General features: G+C 36.2%; 1 protein-coding gene across 1 annotated transcript in view; it reads right to left on the reverse strand.

The window, feature by feature from the left end:
* The window catches only part of LOC113226473 (phosphofurin acidic cluster sorting protein 1), a 252,829-nt gene that overhangs the window by 21,849 nt on the left and 207,870 nt on the right, over positions 1-23,110 (reverse strand). Inside the window, exons 2-5 of the mRNA XM_026459104.1 lie at positions 13,953-14,180; positions 6,963-7,056; positions 2,152-2,311; positions 526-665 (exon numbers count right to left, since the gene is read on the reverse strand). Coding sequence (XP_026314889.1) covers positions 526-665; positions 2,152-2,311; positions 6,963-7,056; positions 13,953-14,180 — 622 coding nt within the window. The remainder of the gene's footprint in view (positions 1-525; positions 666-2,151; positions 2,312-6,962; positions 7,057-13,952; positions 14,181-23,110) is intronic.

The raw sequence follows: 23,110 nt of genomic DNA on the forward strand, positions 1-23,110 counted from the left end.
TAAGAAAACAGCTCATAATAGCTTATAGTAGCTATTTTACAGCCCAGCTGTAGCTGAAGCAAATAAATGTTATCATTATATTTTGTTAATAATATTGAAAGTAACTTATGGAACCTGAAATTGATTTCAAACATGCTCTTTCCCCTTTACAGACCCTAAATATACAAAAAGGGTATTTTCTATTATATATAATGAAAAAAAAAATATCCTGCAAGTCTTGAAATAAAACTATTAAAATCATATACCTTATTTTTGTAATCGTGCAATTACGCATAACCCTATTGTTATAAATATGTACTAGAAAAATAAAACTTTAGATATTGTATAATATACTAGGTACTCGTATTTGTATAAATTCGGAGATAAAGGTACTTTATGGACGCTTTTGATTTAAATGCATTTTGGAATGTGTTCATGACACACAATGATTTAGAACAACAATTATTTTCCCCTTAATTGCCATCGTAAAGTGCCTTTATATTAGACTTATGCCAGTTATGTCTGTAGTATCTTAGCGGGTCGTACCTTGGTGTAAGACAGGTCTGCCTTGTTGAAGGCAAGCTGCCGGTGTGTGCGGCGGCGTGCGGGGGCGCCGTACGTCATCTCGTCAGCCTCCTCCACCGAGCTAAATTCACCTTCCTCCTCCTCATCCGAGTAACCACGTTCTGTAAATGTAAAGAATACAGAAATTCTCAAAAAACTTCGTTCTGGCACTATGACTAATAAAGTGACTAACTCCCAAAAGTATTTTTTTTGGAAAATAAAATTCTACATTTTTGGCACCAGGCTAATGGCTTATTTATGTGGCTGGTGCCAAGAATGTTTTTTTTTGTAATCTATTTTGTAAATGTGAATTGATCAATAACCTAAAGTTAGCCTTGAAACAAAAGCAGTAGAGCTCTTTGTTACAGGGAAGTACTGCCACCTTACCTGCGTTTCGGTTTTTAAAGGGACTGGTGAAATTACAAGCACATAGGACTTGTCAACTTACGTCTCAGGGTGACGGGCACAGTAGCAATGCCCCTCAAATCTTTGTGATTTAAAGCACTGAGTGGCACTGGAATTGTTATGGGCAGGCGTGTCGCTTAACACCAGGCGCACGACTTGTTCGTCCCGTCACATGGTGTTATAAAAAAGCGTTACTCCATTCTGGCCAACACTATTTTTTATCACGTGTCTGTTTGTAACTAGTAAATGATAACCAGAAATAGAGACGAAATGTCATTTAATTTGTTTGAAAACTATTCCGCCATATCATTACTGTGACAACTGCGCTCCGATTGGCTAGCCCGAGTTCGAAAGAATTGACGGGTGTCGTCAATTGTTTCACTTTAAATCAACCAGTTAACTTGAGCTTTGCTGTAATGGACGAAAACTGCAAAATTACATATTTAATATTTAATTACCGATGAAATTTGATTCAGTTCGTTTTGTAATTAGATATGTTGCTGTTTTTCCCCACACCACCGAATGGAACAGCACGCCATTGTAACAGATATTAATCTTTACTACAATAAATACAGAATATTTTTGAAATATACGGAGCCGTACACACAGGTCAGTTCTTGGCGCTATCTAGCCATATTTCAGTGCAAACGAGAGTTGATATTTATAAGTGATGTATCACTGATGAGTTACCAGGAATGTTGACCCTTATTTCATCTCTATTTCTGTTTATATACTCGATGTTCTGTATAACAGGTCACATTCTTTTTTTATAAGTGTTTTCACCCATTTATTTGGGTAGGCCAAGGTTCTACCATTCAGCCTCTTCATACATTAGTATCATTTCTTGTTTCGAAGGAAAAGGCGACAAGCGCCTGATTTCATATAATTTATTTCATACGTCATGAAGGGTTGATGTCATATAATTGTATAGAACAGCTAGGACAAGCGTCAATGTTTTACAAATGTTATCAGAAGTTTACGATTGGCATTAAAATTACACAACGACGCATTTTATTACATTCAGATATTTCAATCAAAAACAGACTTAAGAGCTCTCGATTTTTCTCGAAATGTTGACTAGAGTGTAATAAAAGTCTTGATCTATATTGAAAGTGGATTCATTAAAGATTGAGTTGGCAGACTCTATTGTCTTTGAGCGTGTATGTGGCATCGCTGTCGTTCTTGTTATGCCACTATTCTCACCTGTAATAAGCAGAGTGTTGTTATTCTTTGTGTCATGATCAACCGGCGTGGATGCAAGTCCGGTGATGCTGAGCCTCGCCACGGGCTGGCCTGCCGCCGCGCCCACCTTGCCCCCCACGCCGATCAGTTCTAGTTCCATGTCCATGGAACGTTGAAGGACCTGCAAGAACAGACGTGTACTTGTCACATAAAAATAAAATTTACAATATATAATTAAATTATATAAAAAAAATTATATCTTTTTATTGAAAAAAAAGTCCGTCTTCACAACATTGCTTATCCTTCTTGGCTGTGTTCGTTGCCGCGGCCTTGTCAACGACAATGGCAACCACAGAACAATAAAAACATTATCGCAGAGAAATATGGTCGAGTTTTACTTTTCGGAAAACTAAGTAAACATCTCGAATTTTCCACGCTAGTACCGAACAAAAGCTTAGCGAAAAAATGCTCCATGAATGTTTTGTTAATTTTAAACTTAATTGATCGCAATAAAGTTCATTATGCAATATGTGCGTTCAAGAAGACATCTGTTGACGAGAAGATACTACTTTCTATTCGTTCAGATGTCAGTCGTTCGTCGTAGTCCGACTACTGGCCGCAAGATGGCGGCACGTTTGCAAAGGTATTGAATTTTGAACGATATAACGATTGGGTAAAGTTTAAATTATATTAACAGTCCAGAATTTGTAACATCTTTTTAAATGAGAAACTACGACCAATCGTTATCAAGATTTTATAGTGTTCATCATTATTGTTTGTGATATGTTTTTTATTCCGTAATTGCAACGCAGATGAAAATCTCTTCATAACAACTATTCCATGTTGGGGAGTTCCTGTAGGTCACCAAAACATTTGTTTTCACTAGAATTAGAAGAACAGAATAGAACAGAATACGTTAATTTGCCAGAATACTGTATTTATACAGATCTTGAGTAAAATTAAGTACATTGTATTCAACCTGTACTCAGATGTTCAAACGTTAATGGTATTTCACATTTGTCTCTACAATTACAAAGCAATTTGTATTTCGAATTAATATCAATTGGTATTTGTAACTACTAAATATTCTTTCTAACTTTAAAAGCAATTGTCATAAGCCATTTGGTAAATTGTGATTTAAAAGTAAGTCTTTGTAGTGATTTAATTACATTAGATAAATTATTAAAAAATTCTTATAAATATGTTGAAGCTTGTTTACAAGTATAATATCATTGATTGAAACAGTTATTATTACAAACGAGGTTGTGTCAATTTCTTTTCATTTTAATTAATCTTTGATGTCATATATACACAGATCACATATAACAAGTCAAACAATTTCTTTTTAAATATGCTTAAGGGTAAGACTGCGATCGCTGCAGACAAAACATTATATATCTTTATGGACATATTACAGCAGTTCCTAGGAAAGCAAGTAGTGTTATAGGAGGGGCCAGCCCAGCGGTTATGATGTCTAGTTAAAAAAGTACATACTTCACGTTTGCTAGTAAATAGGGCCAAATTTTTTTTAACGAACCTGTATGCTTCAAATACGCACAAATCACTTCTACTTCAAATAAACACACATACATTACATTCTAACGTCACGTTTTAGTGAAAATCGGTTAGAGGAAAGTGGGTGAAATTTGATAAACAGGATACACCCTCTAATTTGCTACCTTTACAGGTGGAATATTTTCTGCGAATTTGATTGGTGCACTACTGCTACTCAAAAGCCTTTCCAATAAAAAAAAGAATCGTCAAAATCGGTTAACAAAATGTCGGAGTAGTCATGTAATATATAGACAAAAAAATTCAATAGAATTAAGAACCTTTTTACTGGCAGTAGAGCTCCTTGTGAAAGAGTTCGTCCAGGGAAGTACTGCCACCTTATTTATTTCTGCCGCCAAGCAGTAGTATGAGAATTACTGTGTTCCGGTTTCGAAGGGTATGGGAGTTGGTGAAATTACAGATACATGGGACTTGTCAACTTATGTTTCAGAGTGTCGGGCGCAGTGGCAGTGCCCCTCAGATTTTTATGACTTAAAGCTGCTGAGTGGTACTGCAGCTGTAATGGTAAGTGTCGCTTACCATCAGGCGCACGACTTGTTCGCCCCGTCACATACTTTTTATAAATAAATAAAAACGGGTTAAAAATATAGGGTGAATTTTTTTACTACCATGCAATTTACCTAGTATTACAATTTGTCAGCAGAAAAAGTGAAAAACACGTGGAATACAGGACAAACATCAATCAGTACGATCGTTAATTAGTAAAGAGCGGTTGCCGGAAGTGGAATTTTACATACACAGTACTCGCAATTAGTGAATCATTTAATTCAAACGCTTGCCGTTTGAACCCAATTCCGTTTCCTCTTAATGCTCGCTTTGTTTGAGTGCCTAGTGGTACTTGATTGGTGTCAAATGTGCTATTTATATATTAATAGAGGTAAATGAAATATGAGGTTGTTATAGTATACAGTCATACTATTTATACGTCGCACGACTGGGCACGGGTCTCCTCTCACGCGAGGTTTTAGGTCATAGTCCGCACGCTAGCCCATGCCGATTGGGGACTTCACATGTTTTCCGAGGGTTGTGAACCTTCTTCGACGCGCAGGTTTCATCACCGAAAAGCTCATGGTAAATTCAAATTAAATTTAGCTTATAAATTCCGAAAACTCTAAAGTGCGTGTTCGAATTCGAACCTACGGCCTTTGCTTGAGAGGAGGTAGGTCGAACCAGTAAGCCACCACTGCTTCTAGGCTACCACGGCTTCTATTTATTTTTAGTTGTGTGAGTTATAGTATGTTATATATTATTTGGGCAGATCCGACTTATCGGCTTTGGAGAAGAATAGAGTAAAACAGTGAATCAGATCGGTGAAGTACATGCTCTTCGTATACTATACACAGTAGAGTTGTCATTTCGGGAATCTTGGTCTCGAAAATTTGGCGAGTTTCATTTTTTGGCGATTTCGTAAGATGATGATTTCGATCTCAAGAACTTTAACATTTTTGAGACAACCTGTATTAAAAAATCTACTAAACCATGAGTATTTTATTATTCTGATTACATGTACATGACAGTACTGTAGAGTGTAGCTTAGTATAATCTGTAGAGACTGAAGAACGGTAGTAACAAAATCAGGTCCTCTCTATGTGAAATTAAATGTTTTGTTTCTTACGTGTCCTTTATAAATAAACAAGACTATTTATATTATTTTATAATTTGAGTTCATTCATGAAAATTTTGACTAAACGCCTAACAGAATCCGTAGAGCTCGTAGTGAAAGAGTTCGGTCAGGAAAGTACTGCCACCTTACCTTTTGTTGCCGCCAAGCAGTAATGTGAACAGAATAATACTGCGTTGCGGTTTGGAAGGGAAGGTGGTGGTGAAATTACAGGCACATGGGACTGGTTAACTTATGTCTCAGGGTGACGTGCGCAGTGGCAGTGCCCCTAAGATCTTTGCAATTTAAAACTCTAAGTAGCACTGAAACCGTTATAGATAGGCGTGTAGCTTACCACGAGACGTCCCGTCACTAGATATTATAAAAAAAAAAGATATTACAGTGTTCCGGTTTTGAAGCTGTTGAAAGCTGTTGAACAGTCAAAAGCGGTATTTTAATAAACGCCCTACTTAACACAGACCACGAGAATGAGACAACGAATGCAATTTACATTAAATAAATTATTTAAAAGACTTTCATTACCAAACATTAATAAAAAAAGATCAATCGTATGCGTGTGACAAACTTTTAAAACACACTGGCACACTTTGCGGAACACTAGAAAATTCCCAAGTAGTGCAGTGTTTTTCAAAAGTCTGGCTTAAACTTATTAACCTATACTATACAGGGGAAGTGCAAAATAAATGAATATAAATATTTGTGTACGGCCATGTGATATTATTAATAAAACATGTCACACCTAATTTGGTCCGTTGAAGCGTATGTGGGTAAATGTATAATACACCGAAACATATTGGTATGCCTCATGTTTTAAAAACACTTGAACCCACGACCATGCTGCACCGTAGCATTGCTCTAACCATCTGGCTGCGGTGAGAAGGTTATTCAAAAATCTCTCCCTAGAGGCGACTAATGCCGAAAAGTCAGTACAAAGATCTATAACAAAAAACATATAGAAGAATTTCGACGACTCGGTAACTGCACCCGTGACTCAGACGGTTAGAGTAACGCTACGGCGCAGCATGGACGGGGGTTCAAGACCCAACAGGTCGAAATTTCTGTGTGTTCGATCTTTGTATTCATAATCATAACAAAACTAGTGGAAGATTTGTCAAAAAATCTTAATAAATACATTTGATCGAAAAGCGACATCTGCGTCAGTTGTGGTATCTGTGAAGGTATCCGCTGCGGTGAGGTTAATTGAACTTACATTGTTCTAGAAAATTTGTCTATTTACGACAAGCAGGCAGTATAGGAATAGTACGTACAGGTAATGAAAAAAGTTGTTTATCCTGTCACCTAGAATGTAAACACGATCTAAAGGTCGAAACATATCCCTGTAGCAGTGGCGAGGCGTCCTTAAAACTCGATTTTCACCGGCTTGTCTAAAATTTTCCACGTATTATCAAATACTAATTTCGTGCTAAATTTTATATGTAGAATAAGTTAACCAGTAAAATGACGTATTAGTATCTTGTGTGCTAATAAGGCGCCGCTTTTTCTTAAGGAAATAGTAGTAAATGTTTTGTGTATTGCTCCGGCTGTACTAACGGTAATTTCCACGCCTCGCCACTGCTCTGTACACTGCCAACAACTGCTCCAGCATCGTTTGATGCAAAGAAGAAAAATTGACATTTACCTGATCCATTCTGATGACGCCCTCAGCCAATGTCTTATACCCGAGGATGGTGCGGTTCTTGTACTTCTTACGGCGCTGCAGCATTATTTGCAACCTTTAGACAATAAAACAATAATTATAATATGTCACAAATATATAAACGTGTACCTGTAGCTCCACGTGTTAATTGATGTCAATTCTGTAGAGTTGGAATTACTTGTCGGTAAGCATCAGCACCAAAATCCATAACTAACTTATTTTTTGTGACGGGGCCATCGAAAGCACGCTATAGCAACAAGACGAGAAATTTTAGTATCAGCATTGTGCTGAAGCATGCTGATAACTTACGAGTAGTTACCAACCCTAAGTCACGCTGTAAGAAAATAAAAAGTAAAATAAAGCATTTTATAACCCTTTAACTATAATGTGTTGAATCTACTACAATTTACTAATATTGGAATCTAGAGTACTTAATGGTAAGGGTCGTATTCTAGAACTCTACTCAATGCTCAAGTCAGGATTTGCGTATGATTCAAAGCACTAGAAATCATACTCAAGTCCTTGCCATTAGGGTCGTATTTCCAGTGCTTGAAATCATACTCAAGTCTGCTCAAATCCTAACTTGAGCATTGAGTAGAGTTCTGGAATACGAACCTAAGACTAAATTGTTTTTCTGATATATCGACTGCGAACTGGCAACCGGTATTATCTCAATTTTCTAAAGACTTCACTTTTTAATACCATTTTACACTATTTCATACTCCGCAGTGTTGCAAGAAATTCCATTGTTTTTAATAACATGTATAATAAAAATATTTGAAAACTACGTATTTTTATTTAATAAACCAGATGCTATATAATGACGCAAACAATTTTTTCTTCACCTATAACGTTGTCAAATATACAGGTTGTAAATTTGAGACGGGGCAGCAAGGCCAGCTACCTTAATCGTTGTAGTTACAGGAAAACGGTTCGAGAAGACTATCCATGAATTTTGAAGATATTTTGATTGGCATTCACAGATTTTCAAAAAATGGTATAGTCAGCAAGATAGAAGGCAATTTGCACAAAACTTTTTTTATGCCATTCAATCCGGTCTCTGGTAAGATTCAATAGTCTCTATGGGACCAACTGAGGTAAGAGTACTCGAATTGTTAGAAATCGCAAAAACTTTTTACCATGCATTTATTATTTTATATTATTTTGTAAGGACATATCTAGTCATCAGTTATTCTAGGTAGTTAAGGAAATTAACAAATTGTATACGTATTATGTATTTCAAAATAAAAACAATAACGAAAAGCAAAATAACGTAAAAAATGTATGATCGATTCGCTCTCTTCCGCAAAGAGGAAGTAGCGGCTGCAATTTTACTCCAATTCATTTGTTTCCCCATTTGAGAACATTTTGATTAAAAATCGTATAAAAAGTGACAATTCTCTATTAACAAAACAAAGCTGTTCGAAATTTAAAAAATAATGTTATGATTATAATTTGTTTATATTTAATTCTTGTTTGTAGACTAATTTGTTAGTTTTCCTAACTACCTAGATTAAAACTGATTACTAAATAAGCCCCTACAAAATGCATGGTAAGAAGTTTTTTGCGATTTCTAACATTTCGAGTACTCGTACCTCAGTTGGTCCCATAGAGACTATTGATCCTTACCAGAGACTGGATCGAATGGCATAAAAAAAGTTTTAAAAAGTACCATTTTGAAAATCTGTGAATGCCAATCAAAATATCTTCAAAATTCATGGATAGTCTTCTAGAACCGTTTTCCTGTAACTACAACGATTAAGGTGGCTGGCCTTGCTGCCCCGTCTCAAATTTACACCCTGTATATGTGTAATGCCACTGAATATAAACTGTTTCATCATCATCAACCTATTGTACGTCCCACTGCTGGGCATGAGTCTCTTTAATCATATATGTATTATATATTTATTTCAGAATTTTCCATCCATACGTGTTTGTAACAAAGGTCTTATGAGCTATGTTAGTAATTTTATATATTATAACAATTCACAAATATGAGACAAGGGAGAGAGTTGACAAATCTACCTCATTTCTCATTCTTAGCCTGCGACATATGTGACTTGAGTCGAAAGTTTGCTTTTCGGCTTTTTTTGGAATTACATCGATTTGCCAAGTTTTATTGCAATCGGTTAACGGAAAGTACGCAAAATCGTATTCTCTTACAGGAGCCTACGGAGATTTATTTATACGGGGCGAGATTGATTTTGCTCGTTAACACAGTCGAATACGTGTTAAGGTATTTTGTTAGCGTACCTAGGATTGTGAATACTATTTTGCCTTAGGCTGCTAACAGATTGTCGTGGTGAATGTTCACTGATCCCACGGCGCCGACTCAACCGGCGAGAGGGAAACCCGGGGGGGTTTTAGTGGGGTAGGAGTCCCCACATAACCCCTGAGTCTCCCTGGGCTCAGGGGTATCCATAAAGATTTTCCCCCGTCAAAAAAAAAAAAAGGCTGCTAACAGATTGACTGCATGTTTACAGTTAACGCATGAAGTCGTTATCAACTTCATGCAATCGAGGTCTCGGATAACGGCTTCAAGAATTAACTGTGAAAGGGTTGTAAACCGCCATTAGGGAGCAATAATATCACATTTGAAATTAATGAATTTGTTAAAAAATCAATATTAAAAAGGGGGTCTACGCAAAACAGAATTATAAAAAGAAAACCCACATCAAAAGTTCGTGGAACTACATCTATATGCCAAGTTTAATTGAAATCGGTTACCGGGAAGTGCGCGAAACCGAAGTCATCCCATAGTTCTACACTTTTAAATGTAGAATATTTGCTTTATTCCAACAAAAAATAATCATCAAAATCAGTTAATAAATATGGTAAGCCGGGGTAATCGCGGAGTATGACCGCAGCTTATTTGCACACTTTTTGGCCAGTATAAATTAAGTTCAAGTTTTACACATGACCATATCTTGGGAGCCAACTTCGCTTAGACAAATTCATAATATTATTGTTTCAAACTGTTAATATAATCTCAGTACAGAGTACTAAAAAAACCGACCTCTAAAGTACGTGGAATTACGTTTATTTGCTAAGTTTTATTGAAATATCCCCTAGTTCACCACTATACAGGACTTGACACAGGAGATAATAAAAGCGGTTCTCGCTACTCAAAGTATATTGAGAGGGAAAAACGCCTTGACTTGGAGAATAGCAAAACTAAGCATTAAAATAATTGCTCCTGAAGTAAAAATTTAGGCGCTATTTATAAAAATGAATGTTCATGCGTGATCAGCCACCCTTAGAGGTAGATGATTGTCTTCAAAATGAAATGGGACCACTATGGAAGTACCCTCTTTCCAACAAAAAAAGAATCATGAAAATCGGTTCACAAATACCGGAGTTAGCGCATAACATACGTACAAAAAAAACATACAGTCAAATTGAGAATCTCCTCCTTTTTTTGAACTCGGTTAATAACACCATTACCATTATCAAGAACGAGTAAATAACACAGGGGTTGCTCTTTGTAAAAACATATTATGTACAGCGCACTCCGATTAATTTTCATTATCCAAATAAATAGAAATAGTATAATAGTTTATTTATTCATTTATTAGGGATAACTTGTTATTGCTAGGTTATTACGTTATTTATTATTTTAAATGATTTAATAACAAAACAAAGCCAATTAAATTATCTTTTAGTTACACAAGAGAGCGTGATGTGGTTTTATCAAATAGTGTACACGATACATATAAAAAATAAAACAATATTACACTTTTATGAACGAGGTAATGGTTTCAAATAATTATTGTGAATGACAAATGAGTACAAATGTTTGTTAACAAAGAGCTTGCTCTTTCTTACGAATGAGTAGCAAAATTTAATCAACATGATTGTTTCAAATGTAATTTCTTACCTATGAAATAAAGATTATTTATTTTACTTTAACTTATATAGGTAATACAGCAATAATGTTATATTAGACAACATCAAATACGTTGCTCTGATCCCAAACTAAGTAGCTAAAGCACTTGTATTATGGAAATCGGGAACAACGAACCACAACGGTACCACAAACACCCAGACCCGAGACAGTATAGAAAAGAAATATATGATAATAATATATGATATATATAAATATATACATATTTTATAATATCAACTGACGGCGCGAACAAGTCATGCGCCTGACAGCAAGCTACACGCCTGTCCATAACAGTTGCGGTGCCACTCAGAGCTCTAAATCGCAAAGATCTGAGAGGTACTGTCACTGCGCACGTCCACCCTGAGACATAAGTTAACAAGTCCCATTTGCCTGTAATTTCACCAGCACCCCTGCCCTTCAAAACCGGAAATTACTGTTTGGCGGCAGAAATAGGTAAGGTGGGGCAGTATTTCCCTGGACAAGCTCTACTGCTCTACTGCCAACTTACCTACTTCTGCCACCAAGCAGTGTGAGCATTACTGAGTTTCAGTTAGCAGGGGTAAGGGTGAAAATTTTTTTTTAACGCACACGATCAACATAGCCCCGCACTAAAGAAATAAATGTAGGCCATACAAATATTTCTCCCGGCCCGGGAATCGAACCTGTGACTTCTGCGTGGCAGTCCGGCATGATAACCGTTCGGCCACTGAGGCAGAAATTACAGGCACATGGGACTTGTCAACTTATGTCTCAGGGTGACAGGCGCAGTGGCAATTTCCCACAGGACTGGATAATTTAAAGTTCTGAGTGGCACTGCAACAGCTATGGACAGACGTGTCGCTTAACACGAGGCGCACGACTTGTTCGCCATGTCCCTGGGTATCATAAAAAGTAACTTCCCTGGACCAACTCTTTCACAAGGAGCTCTGCTACATCGAATTGCGTGGGTTTCTGGTATCCTGTTCTGGTGTTCTGTATCGATAGCGCCGACGAGGTAGCTAAAATTATCATCATATTAGGTCGTAACCATTGTGCAGCAATAAAACAAGCTTTTTCCAAACCGCCCATAACTTTTAACCTCGGCCTTAAAAGCGACGAAACTAACCACGGCGTTCCAGATTTCAGTTCGTAAAACCGAAGTCACGTGAACAAACACGTTTTATTGAATTAAAACAGGTTAACGTCTTAATCTTGAGTCGTAATAAATTGTGTTGTTTTAATTGAACCCACGATTTCTTGGTAATCAAACGTTAATAGAAAACTATTGGATAATGTTAGTAGCTAAAATTAAAGATGAAACGGGTAGTGATTTGGCCGGGTACCGGCCGGATATTGTTCCAATATCCGGAATCCGGCCGGATAGACCGGATATCCGTTTTATCTGTAGTTAAAATTCGTTTTATTGTAATAAATTTATGTTTCACCTGGCTTAAACAAGTATAACTAACTACTACACTGATGTAACTAAGTTAATTTACACCTAGCACAGAGGTTCCCAAACTCTTTTATTACGCAGATCACGTGCCATTGTTTTTAGCTTTGCGTAGACCCCTACGTAAGCCTTTTTAATATGGATGTTTTTTTATAAATGCATCAACTTCAAATGTGTTTTTGACAGCTGACATGGTGCGTCTCATTTTGATAAGTATAAGTGAATAGTGAGAAACTTTATTTAAACAACAAAAAACAGGTTAAGTTTTATTTGACAAAATATTGATAATTATTAATACAAAGATCGGACACTCAAAAAAAATGCTTAGTTGGTACAGCGTCTGGCACCGTATGCAAGAAGATGTCGGTTCGAATCCGACCGGATCGAAGGATTTTTTCTGAGTGTTCGATCTTTGTATTAATAATTATAACAAACTAGTGGAGTAATTTCACAAAAAATAATTGAATATCAATTCAATAAAAAAATTTAATTAAAATATTGATATTTATCCAACTGAATATTTAGATTTTTTTGAAATGTACTTCATAGATAATTTAATATATCTAATTATGTACGTAGAAAAGTACTATCTATGTAATGTAGATTATTAAATTATGTTAAGCCAAAATTATTTTTAATTTTTTCACGATCTGCCTAAATGGGGTCCACAGTCATAGACGCCCAGGGGTCTATATAAATCACTTTGAGAATCATCGACCTAACATGATGAGAGGAAAAGATGGATGTTATTAGACTAACGATACACATCTACTGTGTGAATATCAATGGAAACATGGGGAAAGGTTAACCAGATTGAGGACGTCCACAATTATGTATAATGAAAACGCCAGGTCACAAGTATACACGAGCATGAAAAGACTGCTATGAGTGGAGGAAGCGGATGTGTTTTAACAGGAATGTGGTGGGCGGGGAACCCAAGACTCAGCAAACTACAATGGGAAAAGCGCTTTAGATTCTGTACATTAAAATGTGCTAATATCATACGGTAGCAGTAGAGGTCCTTGCGAAAGTGATAGTCCAGGGAAGTGCTGCCATCTTATCTTATCTTATTTATTTCTGCCACCGAGCAGTAATGTCACCATCACTGTGTTCCGGTTTTGAAGGGTGAGGGTGCTGGTGAAATTGAGGGCAAATGGGACTTGTCAACTTATGTCTCCGTATGACGAGCGCTGTGGCAGTGCGTCTCAGATCTTTGCGATTTAAAAAGCTGAGTGGCATTGCAACTGTTATGGACAGGTGTTTAGCTTACTATCAGGCGCATTACTTGTTCGCCCCGCCACTTGGTATTATAAAAAAAATGCCTCAGGTATCAGTTTTGTATGAGAAACACTCTTTTAAGATATATTTTCATTACAATTAACCGTACTAAACTGCCTCTGTACGAACCATGCCGGACTGCCGCGAAGAGGTCCCAGGTACGATTCCCGGGCCGGGAGAAATATTTGTATGGCCGTGGCCTACATTTATTTCTCTCGTGAGTTTGGGTGTAATTTGTGGTTGTCTATACGTGGGTCCATGGCACCCGCGATACAGGGTTTCCCTAGTGCGGGGCTATGTTGAGTGTTTCACTTCACTTATTATATAACATTTTGATGTACACGGGGCAGGAAGTTAAAGCCTACTTTTGACGTACCTGTTGCCATCTCGCTTGACAAAATGCGGGTACTGCAAGGAGAAGCAAAGATCCAACTCTACATCCAAAGGCGGCACGGCGATGTCGTTGGAGCGCAATGTCCGCTTGCTGCTGTGCATGCGGGCGGCGAGGATCACAGAGCCCGCGCCCGCCCCGCTCGCCGCGCCACCACCCGCTTCGCCTAACGCGCCGCACACCCGGAGACGTGTTACGCGTAGGGTGCATAGCCTGAAAAAGAAGTATATAGTTACAACTCCTATAGGTAATGAAACTATTTGTATTCTTCTATTTTTCTTTTTTTTTTCAAACAAATCAACGTTTCGGGCTTTTTACATGATCACGGCCGACGAAGATGGTAAAGTGATGACTTTACCATCTTCGTTTACCAGTTATTATATATCTAATATTAATGCAAACCAGCCTATTTTAAACTACAGTTAAAAAACTTATTAATTTAAATACCTAATTTTTAATTTACCAAAAAACATTCCATGCTATATACTACTTGCAATACATTTTATTTTAACAATATATTTTTTACTAAATCGAATTTAATAATTAAAAAGAAATTGGAAGTAAAACATATTAATGAATAATCATCATCATATACAGCCTGACTTCACCCAATGAATGAAGGAATTTTTCATCAGAGAAAATAATATCTAAGAACTGGACATACAACACCTATAGATCATTAATTGTACCTCCAACCAATACTAGACAAATTGATGATTGGTTTTTGATCCAGTAGACCATAAAAGTATATTAAGCTATATCTTGTGTATTTACGCACTTCAAGGAGACTTGATATGACATTTGCCTCGTTCAATTACTTATACCTAATTGAACAAGACAACAAATTCAGTAACTATATTTATAATAGCATCGCAATAGAGAAGAAAATCTATAGACACCCAATGTGCCAGACAATGGCATCAATTACCTAGTCTCCAAAGCCCTAGTCCATGCAGAACAGTCAGACCAGAAGCAATTTATAATCGTACAATGGTTTCTCAAAGTAATCCTACTCATCAAGCTAGCAGCTGGGCCATCGAAGTCGTCTATTTATGAAGTATATACCCATGGATATATTTTGAGGAATGATAAAAAAAGGTTGAATTGTGATACCAACGTTCATATTAACGACTGGCCACATATACCAGAACGTTTAATCGAAAACAAACGACGACAGCATAACCGTAAACAAGACATAGAAGAAAACACCCTTATAACTGATTTAGTCAGGAATTAAATAGGAAACGTTCGAGAATTGGCCCATTCACTCTTCCTTATCAATTTTAACAGTCGATTGCAACGAATTCGTTTATCCAGTTTTCACAATAATGAAATTAGTTCAAAAGTACAAAAGATGTATCAGGTCAAAACAAGTTTTAAACACCACGCGGTAACTTCACAGAGATCAGGGGCCTTACCATGAACTGTTTCAGTTTAGGACCTAAAATGAATCGTTGTGAGACAGCGCTACATGAAGCGTATATCACCATACCGCTTTTTTGTCGTTACGAACCTATACTGAACTATAATAAGAGTTCACGGTAAGGCCCCAGTTCACTATTACTTCACTCCTTATCTCCATAATGCCACATGCCAACCCTACCAATGACCACCATGACTGACACCCATAATACAGATTTTTTCTAGTATAAGGGAAGTCAGTGGTTATTTAGTTTAGAATTAATCTACCGCTTGATCTTTTTGCACCTTTTTAATTTTAGTTAGCTATTTTGTAATTAGGCCTTGCTCAGTAAATTATTATTATTATGCCATAGGACTATGTCAGATGACTGACTAAATTGAACAGATTGAAATGCGACCATAAGGCGACCTCACACAAATTGAGTTGTCAAACGTAACATTTGTAAACAAAGAAATCATAATCGAGTCTTGTTAATATAATTTGTAGATAGTAAATCGTTTCTTTAATAATTAGAAAATAACACGTAACAATATTAGCTCAGATTTATCCTTTTGTACATAAACAATAACCGGAAATCTGTTACATTACGTTTGAAGCGTTAACTAGCTCCAATAATATATATTGTAATATCAAGTGGCGGGACAAACAAGTCGCGCAACTGATGCTAAGCTACACGCCTGTCCATAACAGTTGCAGTGCCAAATAGAGCTTTAAATCGCAAAGATCTGAGGGGCACTGCCACTGCACCCGTCACCGTGAGACATAACTTGATAAGTCCCATGTGCCTGTAATTTCACCAGCACCCTTACCCTTCAAAACCGTAACACTATTACCAGAAATAGGTAAGATGGCAGCACTGCCTGGACGCACTCTTTTACACGGAGCTCTACTCTATTAAGGATTAGACGTCATGTGGTCAGAAGTTCATGTGAACATTATTATCATAATACAAGGCTTTTTAGCAATCCTTTAAAGACGTCCATGAGTGTAGGCATAAATCGTCAAGTAAAAGAAGGTCAAAAGTTCTGTTACCATTATCATCATAGCATTATAATCCGAATACCGAATAGTAATTTGAAAAACAACTTGTCCAATCCAAGCGTAAGAGATTTGTAAACATTTGCTGCCGAGAAACGGAAATCACTTCCGTCTGTGTTAATTAAAATTAAGTGAGTTCAGTGCAGTAAATCTGTCGACTCGTTTAATTACACGAACATTGGCCATATAGCAAGAGAAGCGTATAATTCCTAAATTGGGAGATTCATATTCGCTTTTACAAATAAAAAACTATTCTTAGGTTTCGCGATTGTTACACAAAGGAAATGAAACTATTTTTTTTTTCTGATTTAAATCGCGTGTTTGTTTTCAAACACACTAACATTTCGGGCATTTTCGGGCGGGCATTTTTCGTAAAAGTTAATAAACCAATACACTCTATTTAAAAAAAAAACATTCCAACATACGCGATATCCCTTTTAGAAATTATTTTATTATATTTTAACACCATGAATTTATATAAATTATTTTTCTGTTAAAGATAGAAAATAAAAAGAAAGAGGTTTTTTTTTTCACTTTTATATCAAGCACAATTAATATTATCCATAAATAATATTATTCTCTTAATTTGACGTCAACAACAACAAAAGTTATTAAACCTTTTTTAATATGGAAAATTAAAAAAAAATAATTTCCCAAAGAAAATTCCCATTTATTCTACAACGTTTTAGAAATTATTTTATTTTCATTTAACAATATAAATTTGTATTGAATTTATTATTGATTAATAATGGAAATAAATTAAAACATATTAATTAGTACAGCGGGTTAAGACCCGCGTGTCTGCTTGAGATTTTTCACCAAAGGAAATACTAGATCCATTGACTTACAAATAAATGGGCGACGGATCTAATACAAAAACCACGAAAAAAATGTCCCAAGTCAACCTATTTAAACGTAGTGACATGTAAAGGAATATGAAAAAGCTAAAACGTTGAATTTAAATTGTAATGTCATCGCAGTACTGTCTAATTTTGCTTGCTTCGCTGTCAGTCGAACAAACGAAGACTAAAGCGTGTATGACGCTCTGTATACGATTTTAACGCCCTATAAGTTCGGACACTTTTTAGCGCGGACCCGACATCCATATAATTGTAAGTCAATGACTAGATCCCACACTAGTGGTAGGGAGAAAATATCTTCCCTGTTGAAATTATGATAAGACCTGCAATTTTGCCTTATGTGAGAGGTGTTACAGATAAGATCGGAAGAGTCGTCTTTTCTTTAGATCTAATAACAAAGATCTCATTTTTCCGCACACATGGCATGTTATCTCGGAAAATTACGTGCCCACAATATTATACTACGCTAGGAAAGTATACACATCGCACATGGCAACTAACATAATAGTATCTCAGAATTGCTTCATGTTATATTAATATGACTTGTTTCATTTCAAAGCGACACTGTTGTCCTGTCAGTTTGAACATAAATCGTACACAAATGACGTACAAATAAAGTGAAATTTTGAAGATAAATTATTAATACGCAATTTTGAGATAAAATATAACATAACGCAATTTTTGAGATAATACCATGTTATATCGAGTTCTTAGGTTTTCGCGATTGTTACACATAGGAAATGAAACTATTTTTCCGCATTTAAATCGCGTATATTTGTTTTTTCAAACAAACCGACGTTTCGGGCCCTTTACAGGTCCCATGGTCACGGTTGACTGAGGTGGTACAGTCTTCAACCAGTTATGTCTAATATTGATGCAAACCACCCTATTTTTTCACTATAGTTACAACAGTTATTAATTAAATACCTTATTTTTAATTTTACAAAGAAAACATTCCAATTTACGCTATATTAAGTTTTACAAATTATTTTATCGAATGAATTTTTATTAAGTTCAATTTATTATTAATTATTAATAGAAATTAGAATAAACTAAAACACGAAACGTCGGTTTGTTTGAAAAAACAAATATACGCGATTTAAATCCGGAAAAATAGTTTCATTTCCTATAATACCATGTTAGTTGTCAAGTGCGATATATGCCACTGGGTTTTAAAATAGAAGCCAAAACCGTGTCCTGTAGAACGCGCATGGGATGATCCAAGCGTAGAATAAACCTAAAGAAAACATACACCGAAGTTTTAAGTCGAATTAACATAATCCGTTATCAAGTTTTAAAGCCCTCGACTAACACAAATTTAAATTGGAATCTTAGCTTTTCCGGAATCCCTGCAAATCAAAACGAACGCACAGCGTTGGATCTTTGAGGTAAAGTTTTATAGGTCTCACGTTAAATCTGACTTAATTCCAGATGAAAGGTATTAACGTCTGTTTTAATGCTTAAGCGATTTTCGTGTGTGGTTTACTAGATGTGTTAAAGAGCGTGGAGCAGGAGAACCTTAGAAGTTTTCTTTTATAATACCAAGTGACGACGCGAACAAGTTGTACGTTTGGTGGTAAGCGACACGCCTGTGTCTATAGCAGTTGCAGTGCCACTCAGAGCTTTAAATTGCAAAGATCTCAGGAGCACTGCCACTACGCACGTCACCCTGAGATATAAGTTGACAAATCCCATGTGCATGTAATTTCACCAGCACCCTTCTCAACAGGAACGTAATAATGTTCACATCGCCGCTTGGCGGCAGAAATAGGTAAGGTGGCAACTTTCCTGGACGAACTCTTGCACAAGGAGCTCTTCTGCTACTAAATTATCTCTACTGCTGAAAAATTAGTGTAAAATAATATGAAGGAATTAGCGGATTGCTGCAATGAGCAATTCAATTATCTCGAAAAAAAAAAAACTGTCGCGTAATGAAGACGGCTTCTTCTAGACCTTAGGAGCTATTACACTATCATACTATCTTTGAGTCATATTAGTATGATAAATCGAAACGTAATAATAAACAATTATTATCCTTAATTGCATATCTGTGACTCTTCCAGATAAATATGATCACTGAAACGGTATCTCTAGTTTAGAAGTGTTGCAATCTTCACGCATGTACACTCACGCACATCACACGCACACATTCTTACTTATACTCGTTCACGCACACACTCGCGCACGCACTCACACACGAACACACACACATTGTTTCTTGTTATATGCTACGTTTTTAAAAATAATGTTACATTCTTTATACACCTAGAGAGAGTAAGCCGGTAACCTATCACAAACTCGAAAATGTTTTTGTTCGAATTTTCATTACACCGAAAACCGAATTATAACGAAACAGTTGTTCTTTCAGGATATGTGGAATGTTTATCGCAAAAACACGATTAGGTTCGGTTAGGTTAGGTTAAGTTATTTTCAAAAGAAAAACATTTTCCTGTCAAAATTACTTTCGAGGTTATGAAAATTCGACCATACCTTATTTCTGGAAAATGTCATTTCGGACTACTGATAGGTGAGTGAGTGAGAGGCGACTGAGCATGGTGATCTGTAACACAGGTCCCCAACCTAGTACAGACTCCAGGTCTCACTAAGGAACTTGTTATTATATGAAATATAACTACTTACAGACCTTTCTGTGAGAAACAAAGCATTTTGTATTTTGTATAGTCTGGCAACTGTCAAGCCCTTTATAGGCTTGAAATTATACCAAAGTTTGTACTGCAATAACTCGTGTAATAAATATTTGTTACACAAAACTTGTACTTAATACACGTTGCAAATTGAACTGTGAGTACTCGGTAGACCCGCAACCGCGGCGTCGTTAGCAACACTAAAAAATAATTGGCCGTGTAGGAAATATGTTTACCAAGCATGGCTTTATAACTTAAATGCTCTTCGTGCAATAAAACGAAAACCAAAAAGGCATTATATGTCAAGTTTTCTTTTTCTATGTAAAATAAACGGTCGCTTGGCTAGGAGCTCATCTGTTGTGTCTGATGTTAAGACGGTGTGATGGACGATGGAACGCGCTTGTTTAGAAATCGCTGTTCGATCTTACATTGAATAGCCCCAATTCGTTATAAGACGCAAGCCAGAGTATAATCTTTTATAACTGATGGCGTAGTAAGCTCCTATATACGTATAGTAATACATACTATCACGCATGTCTATTAATTTTGCGCCCTTGCTCTGCTATCCATCATCTTTATCATATGACCAAAATACATAATCCCAGTTCTATCCAATTACTTATCACACTGTTGTTACGCTTGTGTCCCGGTGCCGTAGGTACTAGGTAGAGACTAGGGACTCCTACCCGCCACCGATTTACCTCTTATAATATAGACGCGCGCTTGTTACAATGTTACCTGACGTTAGGTGACGATGTGACTAAAAATTGTATGGCACTCTAGCCTTAAATAACCCCAAAAAAACGTAGTGTTCCATAGTCTTTTCATAAATAAATCAATAGATTCAACGCACTTTTGACTTGGCCGTTTTTGAATAATATCTTGAAACGAACGGCCACAGCCCGTGATTCCACGGGCCGCGCAGATTTGTAACATGAGAGCCCGCGCTAGCACACGGGCAGCATTCTTCCTAAGGTGCGGTGGCCTGAGTTTGTGCGGCGCGGTCTGTGCCACCACGGGCCATGGGAAGCCAGCATACTTGAGATATGTACGACAAGGTCGACCGTTACGTGGAATCAGAGGCCGTTGTAACCCGCCTTGAGAAGTATATAGAATTAATTTTACTTTCAAGTTTTTTCTGCTACTCCCAACATATTTTACATACCTTTGAGATTTTGATGAATTTGTTTTTAAGTATTATTTATCGAAAGCGGTACTACGTTACCAAAGTTCAAGGCTATGCTTTTCACTATTTATTTGAGCGAATGACTTCCTATTTGGCAGAATTGCAGCGACCTTCTGCAGTATGCCAAGTTTTTGCGACTGCCAAGTCGTTTAGCTGTATTTTGTAGTAACGAACATTTACTGTTAATACTTGCATTGGCAATTTAGCCGATATTATATGACAAAGTACTCTTACGACCACACGGGATAGATACACTATTTTGAGTCCATAGTTTTTGAAATTAAAAATATCTTTATTTCATAAACTACCTGACAGAACTCATGGACGCATTGAGAAGAACGCTAAAAAGGTTGAATTATGATAACAACGTTCATATAAACCTCTGGCCACATATACCAGAACGTTTAATTGAAATCGAAAGAGGATTCAAAGAATTATTTTTTTTTTTTTTTTTTTAAAAAAACGTTCCGGTATATGTGGCCTGTGGTTCACATGAACATCGAATCGTTCATCAAATTAAACGTTCTGATTAATCGAAGTCAAAGAACGATTGAGGTCATTCTTTTTTCAAATTAAACGTTCTTGTATATGCGGTCAGTGGTTCATATGAACATTGTCGTTATATTTCAACCGTTTATTTAGCGTTCTTCTAAATATATTCATGAGTGTATATTGGTATACCAATAAATCTAACACAGTAAAACTAAAAGGCAAGAAAAAAGCACCATATTTCCGCCTTGCCAATTACGTACACGTCAGGGCACAGGATATGGGCACAACTCAATAAGACTATCCACAAACGTGACGCGTTGTTTATTAAACGAATTCTCGCGTCGACTAGATAAAAGCGACAGAAGAAAATATGTTTTTGTCGTTTACAACTATGTGTTACAAGGCTCTCTTCCAGACAAGCTTTAAGATATAGTAAAGCTAATCAGAACGGGATACGTAGTGTGCCAATAGCCTAATTTCAGCTTATATTTGTAATTATTCATTTGTTTTTTCTGTATAAGGCTTAATAAGCTGGATAAATGTTTCTTTCTTTAAATCATGATATATGTTATACATTTAAAAGCTATATCACTATGTCACTTAGTTACTCTCAATAAATGGTCGAGCTTGATTCATTTGCATACACATTAAGGTTCATAAAATATAAAATTTATTGGAAGATTAAAATTGTGTCTCTGATCTTTACGAATTAATTTCGATACTAGTGGGCCAACTGCCGAAATAAAAAGAAAAAGGTCATAATGCATTAGTCAGTAGAACGTGTAATATCCATCATTTATGCGTTTCTGCCAAGTTTTATCACCTTTCACAACATATAATAAAACTATCGATAAAGACTATATGACTATTTAAAATTATACATAACTTTTTTGATAAAAAAAACGACCTTCAAAAATCGTCGAATTACATCTATTTGCCAAGTTTTATTGAAATCGGTTACCAGAAAGTGCGCGAAAAGAGGTGGAATATTTTCTTAAAATTTAAATGGGATCGATACCGAGGTACACTATTTCCAACAAAACAGAATCATCGAAATTGGTCCACAAATCGCGTAGACACACACAAAAAATACATTCGAATTGAGAACCTGCTCCTCTTTTTTTTAATTCGATTACAAATGGCAGCCCTGTAAACTGCAAACGTATATTGTTCTCCATTTTGGGTAAAAATTATAAATAATATTTTTTCTCGGCTTTTTTCTGTCAAGGTTGTTGCCTTTTGTCTTATAAAAAGGGAATTTGGAAACGGGATTAGGAAAGAGGAAAAAGAGAGAAAAATAAACAATTATGCTGGAAATGAAAGTATTTGTTCCAATTTAACCACGTGTATTTGTTTTTTTAAACAAACCAAAACGTTTCGGGTCCTTTAAACCTGTACTTTTTTACCATGGGACCTGTAAAGTGTCTGTAAATACGTGTAAATATAGCCGTTTAAACGATTGTTTCTGTCAATCATCTGACATTCAATTGAATTTTTAA

This window comes from Hyposmocoma kahamanoa, unplaced genomic scaffold, assembly GCF_003589595.1.
Source record: "Hyposmocoma kahamanoa isolate Upper Pololo Valley unplaced genomic scaffold, ASM358959v1 192, whole genome shotgun sequence".
NCBI classification, from domain to species: Eukaryota; Metazoa; Arthropoda; class Insecta; order Lepidoptera; family Cosmopterigidae; genus Hyposmocoma; species Hyposmocoma kahamanoa.